Below are 16,278 nucleotides of genomic sequence, written 5' to 3'. Positions count from 1 at the left end.
CAAGAATGTTCACACAGGCATCTTTTCTTTCTACCCAATTTGTTAAGACATTTTTAGGAAAAGTTTTAAAAAGGTCCAGCGGACATTTCGTTTTTGGAGGGGAAGCGTGGAGTACTACAGAACTGCCCCCCCCCCCCTCCTATTTTTGTCCCTCAAAGTGAGATGCAGCCCCTCCCCATATGGAGAGTGGTCCAGCCCCTTTCCTGGAAGACAGATAAGAAAAACCTAACCAGCTTGGATGTTGTCTTGGTCCCTCACTCTGTTGTACCATGCATCCAAGCTTGACACGGTGTCTTATCTTCTCTTGTCTATTCAGACACGCCCCCTCCCCGGGTGCAAAACTCTATCGCAACCCTAACCCTAACCCTAACAATCGGTCCTAGGATAAAATAAGGCCGGAGCAATCATCCTAGGAGCAAATGTTGTGTCACCGTTCATACTACTGTCTTCTCCAGACAAGTTAATCCATATTTTGGATTAAAAGTGGGGTATAAAAGGGGTAAGAAGGGGCCAAACATGAACCTATCCTCATCTCTTACTGCTACGATAGTTCCTTCCTCAGTTCCCTGAGCTCCTTTCCCTTGTACCATCGTTTGGTGCCACGAGGAAGCGATCGGCAAGATGTCAACTTCAAGCACGTCAGTTTTGAGCAGCCTTCAAGGAGTAACCTGTATTTTGGAGAAAAATAAATGTCTGAATGATTTGTTGATAATAAAAATAAATTGTTCATTAAATATCAATCAAATTACAACAACGATTTCAAGGCATTGTCAACTTTGGATTATTATGGTCTAATCAATCAGTCTTGGGTTTTCTCTAAAACACAACCACATTCAATGTGCTGTCTTAAGTTAGTTTCTCCATTTTCAAGATTATACATTTGACACATATAAAATGCATGCAAAACCTTTCCACACACACGATTAAGTTGGCAGTCTTCCATTTCAATGGCGTCTCGACTGATCAGCACCTTTTGATGCACTAGGGTCAAAAACACGATCGGGACTTGACCCATGTCAATCAAGTTCCACAGCATGAATACATTGAGGAGCCTTTGTAGTGTCATGGATAACATCACAAAACCTTAATCCTGAGGTCCCTGTTTACCACCCCTCCATCCCTCAGCTCACCTGACCGAATCCGGCGATGCATTGGTGCCACTCAGGTCCAGCGTCCCGAGTGCATCGCTGGTGGACAGACTACGGATGGCAACGTCCAGCGATGCCCCCTGATACGTGTTCCAGGACAAGTCCACCTCCACCAGACTGTGGCTCCACTGCACACAGGGGAATATTGATACCAACATCATTATCATTTCCACCATCATCACTCAACATCATTATCATCATCGTTATCATCAACTTCATCATCATCTTCATAATCATCAACAACAAACAGCACCCCTACTACTACTACAACTAAAGACAATAATAACAAGATTAAACAACTACAAATATCTTGCTAATTTAAGGGTAAAAGACAGCAATGAAACATTAAGTTTTAATATCATCTTTCAACCAAAGCACTGTCCGATTCAGAACCAATTCAAAGTAGGAAAATTTTCAGTCGATGGAACAGGCATAAAATATTTTCTCGCACCTTAGCAATGATATTCTCCACACCAGTCTTCAGCAGTGTACACCTGGCCATGTAGAGCTGCTCCAGATTCTCGATGGGCAAGTTCTGCGCAGGAAAATGAAGCCAAATACATGAAATTGGTAAACAGCTTCACACACTTCAGCAAACAACAAACTCTCTAACAAGCCTGATGATTGCCAGGATACAGGAGCTAGCATTAGTTCTGATTGGCATTGCAGCAAGAAAGTGACAAATACTCATTCAACCAAAAACTAACTATGGGAGAATATCACACGTGTAAACCTAAATGAGGCAGGTAGTTGTCAAATGATTAGAACTTTTATGTCTGTGAAAAATATCAAATTTTGTTTGCATGTAAAAACCTCATTACATTGGATTTATAGCTTTGATTAATGCAGGCATAGATAATATTATTCAATTGTTCCAAATGTATGTTTCCTTTCTGTCCTACTGTTTTTGTTCTTGTTTTCATTTTTGCCTTATTTTTCTTTCTCAGACATTAAGATTCTTTCCTATCTACAAGTCTCTTGTGCCTATTTCTTGTATGTAGTATAATGGGGGGGGGGGTCTTGCTCATGATAAAATTTGTACTTCTTTGTTGCTGACACAGAGTAAGTTGAAGTATCCTTGAAGTATCCTTTGTTTTTGCCTCGACTCCTTGTTTAAAAAAAAAAGGTAGCACCCTGATGAATTATTTAGCCATTCCTTGAGTGGTAAATGAATTAAAAAACAAGCACACAGGTCAACAACAACAACAAAAGAACAAGGCTTCTAGCTGAGATAATATTACACATTAAGTACAAATATCAATGCTCGCAGACAGTGCGACAAGAGAATTTAACATAGGTTTAAGAATACAGTTGTAGCTTGTTCTCTCCTGAACATGGGGGGGGGGGGGGAATAAATTAGAGGGAGTAGAAAGTACACTTCTATATTGAAAGTAGCATAGATATTCATAATTAAGTTGTGCAATGATAATATTATATGAGTGCCTTCTGCCGAGCGTAATTATCATCATGTGAGGCAAGGTTCCTGGCCAGACCCTAATGACATCCAACCCACCTCTACAGCACCGGCCGTGATCAAGGCACACCCCCGAAGGTCCAGAAGCTGGACCTTGGCTGACTTGCGGAGCACGCGAACGAGGAAGTCGTCATTGGTGCCGAGGTTGGTCGGGAGTACGACCTGGCAGGCGACGTCGTCTGCCACAGCTAGACTCAGCTCCTTTAAATGAAGGAAACCTGGAGCTGCTTCCTAAAAAGAAATGAATATAAAGAAATACTCATACGGATGTAAACAAAACAGAAAATTAATTTCAAGTTTTATTGTTATAATGCCACACAAAAACCACACCCAATGAAACAATATGTAAGCACACACCTATGCAACCTTCATACGAAAAGTAATGACTTACAATTCTCTAAATGTCATGATGGGATACATTTTTCAGTGTCTTACTGGATTCAGGTCCAATTTGGGTAAAGTGGTAACACTGGAAATCCTTCAAACAGCAATGGGGCAAGTTTCATATTCTTGAAAAGGAATACACCAAAAAATTAAAACAAGAAAATTTCAATCGTTTCATGATTTAGACAAAAAGACTGATGTCGCATTTTTCTAGAATTTTTGTCGGGGAAACAAATTTCCATAGAAAGTGTGTGTAATGTTTTATCTTTAACATATCAGATGAAGACTCACAAAACAAGCTAAGAAAGAAAAAACGCATACATCTTTTAAGAAACTGTAGGGACAAAAGGCCACCATGACAGTCATGATCTTATGGGGTGCCTATTTGATAAGTTATTATGTAACTACCCGACCTTCCAAAGATGATGACTTCGATTATGAAGAGAATGCTTCTCATCAACAAGCCTAAATTCATGGAATCTACACTCGTTGATGAGGTGCACTCTTCTGCGAGATCTCCTCAGGCATACACCTACCTTTGCTTTGGCCGATGCATTGGACGCCTGCACCCTCGTTCCGGCCAGCCGCAGAATCTCCAGGAGTGGGCAGCCGGTTTGCATCTGCTCAACGGGAAGTGAGAGACATTCCACGGTCACTCTACAGTTGGACATGTCAAGAAGTCGCAGGTTTCCACAGTAAGACTGAAAAAGAGAGATCAAAATATCAAGCACAATATCTAAAAGCATGATATTGAATGCATTATGGTAGATTAAATTTAGATATGAGGCGCGAGTTTTCTTCAATTTGTCCGCCCTCGGGCTCTGTACAAATTGAATTTGTAAGATCACAACTGCTGATCTACATTTTTAACAAACATGTTGCAAAAAAAAAAAGAAACCAGCAGTAATCAAACCTGTCATCTACTGCCAGATGTAGATCAGAAGTTGTGATATTACAAATTTCATCTGTAGAGAGGGCAGATAGATTGAAGAAAACTCATATCTCATATCTTCATCCCTCTGCTTAATAATCTCTTGCTAACATTTATATAATTAGCCTAAGGGTCACAAGCAAAGGAAGTCAAAGCTGAGCACATTTTGCATGAAGGTCTGGTAATAAGATCTGTGTTTGTGATGATTACTTGTGAGCTCATAGAAAGCTATGTAATGATATATTACATAACAATCTAATCTTGCAAGGTTTATGGCCTTATTCAAACATTTGCTGGTCTGCAAAGTGTGTTTCATGAAATACTACTTCTACTGAACAAGTTGTTTACAACACTACATCAACCAGCAAATTGCTAGGTTCACCCATCGGTGGTCAGTGTCAAATGTATAATAAATAAATCTCTTCACATAGATCTCCAATCATTGACAGATTCTTCCATCAAATGCCGACAGCAGATTTCAGCAATTCGAAAGCACAGGTTACGAAAATCAGACGCGAGTCCCAAGACCCTTGTACTGGCGCTTACTTTTTGCTTCAGGCTAAACTTTATCCAAGGTGACAATGTTCTAAAGGAGAAAGAGGAGGAGGAGGAGGAGGAGGAGAATAGCCTGGAGTTGCCCATGGCAACCACTGCTGACTACACATCTCTGCTCCTCAGGTCAAACTGGGCAGTGGAGCTGCACAGTGACAAGGCCTCCCAATGAACTCAGGACAGAGTTGATGAATGCAACAACTCAAGAAATGTGATCCAAAAGGCGTTTGCAAATGCGCCTAGATAGTGGGTACTGAAACGCGTTTTAAACATGGGAAAGTTGATAGATGTAGTCTTACTTTGATGGAGTTCAAGAGGCTGACTGAGCTGCTGATTGTACATCCCGCCAACTGGAGCTCTTCTATCTTGCCACCTGCCTCCTTCAGAAGATCTCGGACGTTGGGAGAGGACGCCAGAGAATTCTGCAATGAGGATAAAAGAGACCCAAACATAAGTATATTAAAACTCTGTGTATGTCTGTCATCTTCCTTCATGAACAAACACACACACACACACACACTTTTATTTTCTACGATATTTACTCAATTTTATTCAAATGATACATAAGACAGTAATTCAATTAATTGTTACCATCTAGGATTTTTTTTAAAAGTGCATAATTTGGTCACAATGAATACAAATATTCCCTTTCCTGCATACTATTATGTCACAATGGAAATAGAAATTGAAAATTAAGCATTGAAATACATACCATTTCATTTCATTCAATTATTCAGTCATTTATTAATCTATTAATTTATCTATTTATTCATGCATTTAATGAATCGATTATCTGATTAACAGAAACACATACACACACACACACACACACACACACACCCTATATACAAGTACATGCACAGAAACCATACAATGTGTCAAGCCCTAGAACAGGTAATCCACACTATAAAAGGATAAGATTAACACTTCTGAAAGTGACGAGTACCCTGCAAAGAGCGCAATGAACAATGAACAAAAATGAAACACTGACATACTACAAACATACACAAAAACACACATACATAATTGTACATACATACATACATACATACACACATACATACATACATACATACATACATACATACATACATACATACAAAGTTATAAGTCTTCCTGTACAAAGTGAATAAATACCACATACTAGTATACATTATGCACAGGCTCCAACCCCAAGCATTCCTAGAACAGGAGATTCTCCCGCCTGGGCCCCCAAACAAACTGGAGATTGTAATAGCGTGAACATAATCCTAGGCCCAACAAGCTCACAATTTGTGCACGTCACAATGTCAAAATCCCTTGCAGCTATGGCCCAGAGTCCTCTTACGACAAAGGGCCTTGGAAGCTCTAGGGCTACAAACACTCTCTGCTGTTATCTTTCACCTCTATTTTTGAACATTTTTTTTTTTTTTTGAACATGGAGAAAGCTAAATTGAAAGTGGAAGAAAATACATCTTTAGCAGGAGACATCATACAGCTAGAGCCTGAAAAATTCCTACTCCAGCAGGAGAGTGGAAGATTTTGAGAAAATGGCCTCAAACTGGGAGATTTCTAGCCAAAAGTGGAAGAGTTGTAGTCTCTGATTACAGACATGGCAGGGGATTCGACTGTCATTGTATGACACAGCTAAACTCACCCCTGTGAAGCCCAGATCCAGTTGCCGCAGATCGTGGCAGCTATCTTTGATGGCGGCGAGAGATCGACAAGTCAGCTTGCCACATCCCTGGAGACAGAGGTGGCGAATGTTGGGACACTCCTCAACCAGATTCTGTGCCACACGTGTCAAGTCAAGACAATACAAAAAAAAAAAAATCATGATTTGTATTTTTACAATACTTTCAAAAGAGTAATATATCGATGAACTTGAGAAATGACTCTTTCACCCTCTTTGCTGAAATTAAGTAAAAGCTAAACTAATGTAAATTAAAAAGAATGATAACAAATCACTCAAACAAATCATCTCATTACCTGAACATTGCAAAACTTGCTACACGTTTAGATGCTTATTTTTCAAAATTCTTATATCTTATGGAAACTATTTTCTTCAAGTTAAAAGGAAGGGGGTGAAATTAGTTTCGGGGGGGGGGGGGGGGGGGAGGGCTGGAATAGATGGCACAAGCTGTTGAGACAATCAAATCTATTGTTATTTCATCTTTTCCATTGTAGATCAACTGCAGAATCAACTTAGACTTGATATGATATTAAACCTGAGTGAATTTGCAAACTTGCACTAAAAAGACTTTTCAGACAAACTCAATTAATCCGCTCTGCAAATTATGGCCAACTGCACAGGAGGTTTGAAGGGCTCTTTCCTGTTTTCAAGTGACTGCATGATAGTGGCTCACCATTAGGCCACTGTCGGTCAGTTTAGTCCACTGGCCAAGGTTGATAGTGGTCAGCTGAGATGAGAAGCGGTTAGCGGTCAGCCACGCCAGCGTGGCATCTGTTGCCTTGATTCGACCATTGTCCAGATCGACATCGCGCCACAGGACAGGCGACCTGGCAGCTTCTCTCCACAGCCGACACACCCTGGAAGCTCTGGGGGGAAAAAAAGGGTAGAAACCAATCAAAGGTCAGCCAGAGGTGAAAGGTCATACAAGAAAAGTGTCCTGCTGTTTTGTTTCGTTTTTTTGTTTGTACACGTTCTACATGAGATAGAGCTTGAAATAAAGAGTATGTCATTCCATCATCTGTATTATGGAATCCCATCAACACAGATCACATCATTATCATATCATTACTATCATTATCAGTGGTCGTAGTATCATCACCTTTTATCATCCTCATCATTACTGTCATTGAATACCATTAGTATTATTGGTATCAGACCATACATCTCATTACCATTCTCAGCAGCAATGATCAAATATCAGCAAGACACCACTTCACAATGCTTTTCCAAAACACATGTACAGCTACCACACTACTGCCCCTTGACTCACGCATCACTCACATCCATATATCATCATAAATGAGGATGCCATCCAGCTCAACTCTCTTCCACAGCCACATCACCCACCTGCACAGAAGAGGGACCACTCCCACCTTCCTGACAGCGAACATCAGGATTCTCTGGAGAGCCACGAGTGGCAGCCTCTGACCCCAAGGGTCATCCCCGTCAGCCACACCCGAGGAGGTTCCTGCCTCACCATTGATGCCCCCTGCCATGAATGACCTTTGTGCTGTCCGAGTCCGTTCCTTTTTTGTCTCACTTCCATTTGACAGTTTAGTCTTGGTCCGTGAAGTCTTCTTGGTCCGATCGCGCTTTGTATCCTTCATCTTCTTTTTCTTCACAGCAAGTTTTGATGCCGACTCTTTGCTCTTCTTGGTTCTTTTATTACTTTTTACCTTTGTTTTCCTCTTGCGCTTGGCTGAATGTGATGCTTTGTGGAGTTCCTCACTGTATTCGCTTTGGAATAAAATCAAAACAAGAACAACCATGCTTACTAAATACCAGATAATTTTTTTTTTTTTGAACACTTGAGCATTGCTGTATTCTTCCCATCTCTGCTCTGATGTCACATTTCCTTCACACTTAATCACTTGTGTGAATGCAAGCCAAAACAAGGCTATCAAGTAAAAATTTTCTAAACAGAATTCTATTTCGTTGACAAGCACTATATAGTATTATGCACAGTTTGCAATACTGAAACAATACCTCGGGCAGAAAGGCTAGTACACGTAACTAGCAACCACTGGATGCAAACAGATGTTTTACATTGGAGTGACTCATCTGAAATAAAACTCACCTGTCAGAACTTCTGGGCATATCTTCCACCATGGTCTTGAGGGACTTGCCTGGTTCGTAGTCTGAATCGTCGTCATCATCGGCTTCATCTGGCCATTCATCACCAGCTCGGGGAGTGAAAGAAAAGAGCATGTTTCTGCTCGGGAGGCCAAATATCCCCTTGGGCACGGACCGCGGCATGATGGCAGTCAGTCAGCAGACCCTGTTGTTGTCTGTCCTACAAACTGTCACTGGCCAACATCAACGTCTACGATACGATGCTGCACTGAAGAAGCAAGTTCATAAACAATTATTAATTAAAGCGTCATTTCCATACATAGGCATTATTCAACTTATTGCATTTAAATTATGTAGATTTTGATGTAAGTGGTAAGAAAAAATATATGCTTGCATTGTTTCATTATAACTTTATTGCTTTTCATGGATAAAAAGCTCCACTGCACACTGTAAAATGCTGACTTCCGCCACATGACAGGTAAACTTTTAATCAAATGACCTTCTCTTGTAGTTTCGGCAGCTACAATTATATAGTGCGAGATTCAACAAACACATAAATACGCGTGTGGGACTACGACAAAATCTATATGGCAACTAGCAACTTATCGAAAAATACGGACGTCTATCATATTACATAAAAGTGCCACAAATTATGATATCGAATACTCATGATGTGGTTGTGAGGACTTACTAGATCCGGGCATAAAGAAGCACAGGTTCAAAGAAATCAGAGTTTGCGTGGGAAGACGCTCTTCGTGTGCACGTATGGATCTTAAGCGCAGCGACGAGTGAACATTGCGCAACGCATGGCAATAATAGAAGGATTATGGTCCTGGGTGTGGTAGGGGTGGGGTGGGGGGAGGTGGCGGGATGGGTGTGAGCTCGAAGCAACGGCTTAGCTTCCGAAGGTTTTTTGTTGTTGTTGTTTTGGGTTTTTTTTTTTTAGGGAAATGGTAACGGAAAATGTTACCTCCCCCCCCCCCCCCCCCCCCCCCCCCGGCACTTGCTGGATCCACTTAAAAACCCGTTTGGGGATTGTGGAGCCTGGGTGCCTCATACAAACGCCGGGAAATGTTCACTTCAACGGTGTTACGTTAGTCTACCAAAGAAAGGTCGATGAACTCGATGTCTGAGTATCAATAGGCCTACCGGCGCATGAACCATGAAGAATATGAAAATATGTTGTATGTATTAAAAGTGTGCTTGTAGGCCTACTGGGTTTTTTTTTTTTCTTCTGTTTAAAGCGGGGTTCCCACTATCACGATTGGCGCCACGATTGCAATCGTGGTCTTAATCGTGCAGCAAGCGTGATGGTCTTATCAGATTGTATCAGATCTTAAGGTCAATCGTGGCAATCGCGTTAATCGTAAGAAAATTTTGGACGGTTCAAAAATTTTCTACGATTAACACGATTAGTTTTTGATCGTGATCATCGCATCAGATCGTCTAGGATCGTATCCAAACGCAGCAAATCTCTTCTAATCGTGCTTCTCAATCGTGTTGATCGGGATCGACTTTTTCACTTCACTTCCGCTTATTATTATTATCATTTTTGGCCCATTTACCCTTATTTTACTCATAAATTGATTTATTTTGTATTCTGATAGGTGGTAGCCTGCATCTTTAGATTATCATTTCCAAACGGTAAATTGTATGACGGTGTGGGGTTTAATTGTCGTAATTTTTAAGGTACATCATCAAAATCATTTTTTTAATGATTTCATAAGATGAAAGTTGTATCACAGATTTTTAGATGTTTTCACACATTATGTTAATGATGTTTTCATTAATGAGTTGTTATTACCATTATACAGACACACAAAACAGGATATGGGATAACTTTTGTAACGAAAACAAAAAATGAGCAAAAATAAAATGGCAATTGTTTGTCTGCACGTATTGACTAACGTCAGTACAAAGATGAGAATAATTTAATGAATCGTGCTTGAATGGGTACATAATCACTATCAAAGGCAAATGGTTAATCTTTAAAAGTATATTACAGACTATTTTTTTGGGGGGGTGCAGTATCCTGCTGTTTGTGTATTGTACATAGTAATTGAGAGTTGTTGTTTCATCAGCCATTGTTTGACCCCATTGCATATATTTTGACACTTTTCAATGTCTTTTTTTGTATGTTTGGTAGAGCATAATTTTAGAGGAAAATGGTTATTTTCAACTCTCATTATTACTGCAAATGTAAAAGTGACCATTGTCGTGGATGTGAGATTACCCGTATGACTATGACAATGAAGATCACTCTTATTATTTTTCACAGTTAGTTATTCAATAAGTGTAGCAATATACCCCTTCGAAATAATTTTGCGTAAAACCTCCTTTTTTGTTAGAAAGTGACATCATTTTGATTAGGGAGTCACTTTTCTGTTATGTGTGTGTATCAGTTATGTTAAACATTGTTAAGTAAAACACTAAATCAAGCCGAATAAACCAAACTTTTAATAACCCATGAGATTGCGACATTTTGAAATAAAAAGGCATATGATACATACACTTTGCGAATATGTAATCGAACACTTAAGCAATACTATCCATTCGGCCAACTTTCTTATATCGAGCGTATATAACACATAATACTATGTTACATAATATTTAAAATGATCCCATCCTCTTTCTTAGCTTCCATTTCATCAAATAATTATTTTCTTCATGTATTGGAGAGAAAGGTCATTTTGTCTTGCTGGGTTTTTTTTTCTGGGGAAGAGGGGTAATCATCTGATCTTATGTATTTGGGTTCGTTATTTCATTCTTTTTTGTGAGGGGGGAGGATGAGCATATCGATTTAATAATCTGTAAATTTCTTTACGTTTAATGCTAGACGAGGGAATATCTGAGGTTATGGCTGGCCTGGGTGCTGCTTTCTCTCTGATAACATAATCGTCATTAGCAATACTGCAAAGGTTACGTTGTCATCATCGTCAACCTGTCAAGCCTTACCATCATCAATGGTTGTGGATAAAATTAATAGGCCTAATCACTCTGCATAATTTAAGGGAAACAGTGAAATCCATCGTCAGCCGGACTGTAATATTCCCATTCGGGTCCAATCGCGCCTTAAATGGGGGTCGCTTCTGACCCCGATTGTAAAAGATATCGTACCTTATCTCAGCAGCCCGTATTGGTTCGCGGTGTTCGTATTGGAACGTATCAGTACGTTGCTGCACGTACCAGGTCGGGGATCCTGATCGTAATGGTCATGTTAGATCGGTACCAATCGTGAACTCAATCAGGACAATCCTGTCGGATCGTATTTGAACGGCAGACCAGATCGTGACAGATCGTATCGCTTGAAATAGACCAATCGTGACCATATCGCATCCAAGCGTACCAACACGTATTGACTCGCATAACCTCGTATCCAAACGTGAAACTTCAGACGGGTTCAACAAATTTTCCACGATCAGTTACGAATGTCCAATCGTGGCGTTCGCAATGGATCGCACGATAGTGGGAACCCCGCTTTAATGAAATAAGATTCTGAACAAAGTGATGTAAATGTAAGTTTATACCGTTGAGTAGGCCTATATTACGTAACGACTTTAATAGAATGTGCACATACTCCTTTCACCTTCCTATTTCATCCATCCATTTCAAACGTAATGTAAGAGCCAATCATTTAATCACTGACCATGTCAATTTTTTATGGTCATCTTAAGATATCCACATAGGCTTACTCTCTTTTCACCTCGCTGTTTCATGCAACATCCATTCCACTCGTTAAGTAAGAAGCAAATAATGATAACAGGCTCTGTAAATCAATTGTATTGAATGTGATTTTACTCCGTAACCAATAAATGTTTCATGATATCCCAATCGATGTACAAAATCGTGAATTTTTTGTTGTATATTCATAAACACAACGAATTAAAGAATAAAGGTAAAGAACAGACACGCAGTCAATTTCGAATTAAGTACAATCTATACACGAAAGAAATGTATCTAGCTATTAACCACATTCTTATAATCAATACACAGATTACATTAAGCATTGATTTTTTTTTCTTTCAAGAAGGTCTTGTGTTTAATAGCCAATTTGCTAATTGAAATAATGTACAAATGATTCGCAGGAACACACACACACAATTCTCTATAAATTATCAGTCATAATTTCAATACGACACAGCAACTATTTGTAAAATACAGATAGCGAAAGGAAATAACATAAACAAAAAACGAAAATAAGCAAATCAATCAATCGATTAATAAGATGCCTTCCGCTCATTCTACATTTTCGATGCTCTAATTCTGCGGATGCCTCATATCACAGACAAAATTTGAAACTATTGTAAGTGTTCGTCATAAGATTCAGCAAAATATGAAGATACATTATCAGTTTACCCGATGTCTCGTCTGACTATTTTAACACTCTTTTGGTCATTTGGTCATTGGTCATTTGCCCTTTCGGTCATTTGACCATTTGCTCATTTGCTCGTTTTTGTTACCACTGTTAGTTATATCCAGCCATATTATATAAGATGTAACTCGGGAAACTGATATTATATATTACAGTCTTCATCACACATTTTCAGAGGTAACGTATTATACATATTAATCAATAAAACTAGTATATAATCGAAACTATTCATTTACAATCAAAATACATTGTAGTATCAAATTTTTTAATCCGTTGAAGATCACACATATTCTCCATTAATAGAACCCCAGTGTAATGGGGTCTAATCCTCAAGGGATTAGAGAATGGGAGGGGTGACTGGAACCACTATCTTCGGAGGGATGGAATTAGAAACTAACCCATTTTTTTACTCTGAGAAACATCACTTAAACTCTCATGTTTAGGTTTGTCTTTTGCAGCACCAAGTATACTCGCGGAGCCCCCTTTCTTCACGATCTGCCCGACTTCCTCCTTTGTCCGCGATGTCCATACGTTGTAGGTCCTATCTCCCCTTAGGATTAGTTAGAAATGTTTCTGGAATATTCATATCTGCAGGTATGCGCATGAATCGTTCGCTAACTGTGGGAGAATATCCTCGTCGTTCACGGAAGATATCGTACATCAAATCGCAAACATATTAGGCCTACTCCCACGAAATGAATTGAGCGTCCATTTATGACAAGCTGACCCGAAGAAGTCCAACCAATGTTAGGATTGGTTTTCAGTTTCTGTAGAAGATGAGAGGCTCGGATGACGTAAGACTTTGGAATGTGTCGAATAATTTCAAATTCAAGCGGATCAGGTTCCGTCTGTTCGAGTTCAGTTTCTGTCACAGTCGGTGGTTGGTCGGGGGAATCGATATAATTTGTTAAATCACCTAAGTAATCTCCAGTCTTCGGGTCAAAGTCAAAGTCAAAGTCAAAGTCCCATCTTGCATGCTTGTTTGTCGTACTTTGTGTATCGATCGAAGTGCCACACTTCAGATATTTTGATATCGTAATACTCCTTATCTACTGCCTTTTTTTACCTCTTCTGACACCTACACCCCTTTAAGCGCTCGCTCGCGGTCCTCTTGCGTGCATCGAGTCTGATTCATGGACTCTGCGCATGCAGCACACAGTGGGAAGGTGAGTTTGCCTGAGGATCTGTAGGGGAGGACTGGGTGGTACAAATCCTAATTGGGAGGAGTTATTTCACACTGGATCAGACCGAATATTTTCTCGAGAGGAGGAAAATTTGAGCGGATGATTCGAGGGTGGTCAATAGAGTACTTTCAAAATTTGTTGATGTATGGAAACAGAGAAGTAAAATCATAGTACAATTTTGTTTTTCACCCTGTTTTTGCCTCGTCAAAAAGTGAGCATCCATCAGTCCGACCACCGAAAAAAAGAATCTCTTGGATTAAGGGAATTTTTGAATTTTTCGTGAAGATGTTGCACGCGCCGGAGCTTTCACAGCAGGATCTTTAACCTGTATGTCCCATTCGTGCTCCCAGATATAATGTACTTTGTAGCCTGCATTTCGGAGGCGGAATAATTCATCTATAAGTATCATATTCATTTTTCATATTCATAAGTCATATTCTTTTGTCCCAAACAATACCCACAAGACATTTATGACTCCCGAGACATATACTACTCGCACTCTGATATACCTCTGTGACTATGTTGTATAGAGCGTGTATTGCGTTCATGAAATGACAGACAAAATAACGAAAAAAGCCAAGAATATATTAATCAGCACCTCTAAGGACCACCCCCTGAAACCATCCTTAGAATAATGACACTGGGTATAACATCCAAGATACCAGTAGCAAAAAGGTCAAACACAGTATTCAACAGCGCGATGATTCCCCCTTTAATACCAGGTCCATTCGCCTCTCTTTCTGCAATTCAAGGTGAGTACGAGCTCTGAGAATGACGGGACGAGGAGAGCATTGATTGCGAATATACGAGGCTCGTTCAGGGATTCGTAGACGATGAACGTGAGGATGATGCCGTTGATGGCATAAAAAAGCGCACCAAAACAGCCTTGCTTATCGCGGTGAGGGATAATCCACCATGTTGGAACCTGTTTATGCATTCAAAAATACAACGTAGAAGGCAAATCATATAGCGCCGTCATTAAATAGGCCTACATTCAATTGGCGGTAGTACAGAGCAGTGTTTACATATTATTTTTGAAATCTCCTTGATGGAAGTAGTATTCAATTACACACCATGGCGAGATGATCGTGAAATCTAGATACTTTTAACGAATAAAATCAAACGAAACGAAAATAAAAATCAGGTTTCATCAAAATCGAATAAGATGCCACAAAGCAAGTTGAATTATAGTTCTTCAAACGTTTTTATCATAAGGCAACCACATGATGTCACGAACACACAGCCCTCTTATTGGCTTATTATGCCAATATACAGAGTAATCTTTAAATCAACTTGTTTATTCAATATTGATATTGTCGCAACGCCCTCCAAAGAATCACCATCGTCAACTCAACTCAATTCGATTTAATTAGACACAAAATAAATCAAAAGTATAGTACATATGTACACGATAAAAACAAAAGCAATGCGTATATATATACATGCACATGTTAAGGAAATTAATGCTGGGACCCCCTTGAAGCATCTAGTGCTTGTTGTTGGGGCCCAAAATAAGATTATACAAAGTGCAGTCGTTAAATGGCATATTGTGCAAAAATGGAAAAAAAAGAAAAAACAAGCAAACAAAAAAACAACTTGACCCAACTATCAACACTGACAGACGAGTTCGGACAATGCTGACACCAAAACACCATGATAATTGAGTATTCGTGAAAAAGAAACTCAGCTTACCGAATTAAAAGAGACGAGAAGGTTAGCTGCTAAATGTTGAGATTCTCCTACTAAAATGTCAGCAGCTCGTGAAGAAACAGAAACACGTCCGTCCACTTCACACAGGGCTTGGGAGAGAGACTGTGAACTATTATAGGAGTATCGACCTTAATGATACTCTCCTGTTCCCACTATCCCATAATACTCATCTTCTGTATCGTGCCCAAGCTTTCCTGTCCACCCCTTCTCAAAGAGACTTTATTCAAAAACTTGTAATACAAGAACTGACCATGAATGGTAAGAAGAGTAGAGAGGGGGTGGGATAGGGAGAGAGACAAAAGGACCAGAGGGGGGAGGGGGAAGGGGAAGGGAGGGGGAGGGGAAACTTTACAAAGCATTTTGATTGGATGTCGTATTCTGGATCTTTGTACGGCATCACAAAGGTGGTAAACTTCAGGCTAACGTAAAACACTAACCATCTTTTCAAACGACTTCAGTCAGAGCTAAATCCGCTATTCGAGCAAGGTACCACTACCTCCTTTGTTTCATTAACTCATTCAACCTCCAAATCCTCCTGGATGGTCACGCTATGCTGACCACCTTAGTTTCGGAGATTCATTCACCCATGGATAATCAAAAGCTATAAAGGCCTACGTTGCGTACCGGCCCGCAGCTAATTGTATCTTTATTGGCAATGAATACATTCAACTATCTGCCTTTACAATCTACAGTTTACAATGTACTATAGTTGCTCCACCCATTGTACACCGGCATACAAGTGTGACGTAAATTCAGGTTTGTGGATTCCAAGTTCTTG

General features: G+C 39.8%; 1 protein-coding gene across 1 annotated transcript; it reads right to left on the bottom strand.

The window, feature by feature from the left end:
- Window positions 1-541: 541 nt before the first annotated feature.
- LOC139721439 (F-box/LRR-repeat protein 6-like) lies at window positions 542-8,456 on the bottom strand. The gene is made up of 10 exons (XM_071632753.1): window positions 8,239-8,456; window positions 7,509-7,898; window positions 6,835-7,027; window positions 6,126-6,257; window positions 4,789-4,911; window positions 3,543-3,707; window positions 2,662-2,853; window positions 1,600-1,683; window positions 1,131-1,276; window positions 542-668 (listed from the first exon to the last, which is right to left on the bottom strand). The coding sequence occupies exons 1-10, from the start codon at window positions 8,415-8,417 to the stop codon at window positions 542-544; spliced, it is 1,731 nt and encodes a 576-aa protein (XP_071488854.1). The 5' UTR covers window positions 8,418-8,456.
- Window positions 8,457-16,278: the final 7,822 nt, after the last annotated feature.

The sequence above is a fragment of the Diadema antillarum genome, unplaced genomic scaffold (assembly GCF_040938485.1).
Source record: "Diadema antillarum isolate AM-2024a unplaced genomic scaffold, OU_Dant_1.0 scf00000143, whole genome shotgun sequence".
Lineage (NCBI taxonomy): Eukaryota > Metazoa > Echinodermata > Echinoidea > Diadematoida > Diadematidae > Diadema > Diadema antillarum.
The sequence above is the reverse complement of the archived record's forward strand: the minus strand, read 5'-3'. Positions and strand labels throughout refer to the sequence as shown.

What these genes read in the sequence shown, in the direction of transcription:
- LOC139721439 (XM_071632753.1), bottom strand. Translation starts at nt 8,417, where the DNA reads ATGCCGCGGTCCGTGCCCAAGGGGATATTTGGCCTCCCGAGCAGAAAC. An exon ending in ATGCATCGGCCAAAGCAAAG is followed by an intron (nt 2,854 to 3,542) that starts GTAGGTGTATGC and finishes ATTTCTTTTTAG; the next exon opens with GAAGCAGCTCCAGGTTTCCT. An exon ending in TCACGGCCGGTGCTGTAGAG is followed by an intron (nt 1,684 to 2,661) that starts GTGGGTTGGATG and finishes TTTCCTGCGCAG; the next exon opens with AACTTGCCCATCGAGAATCT.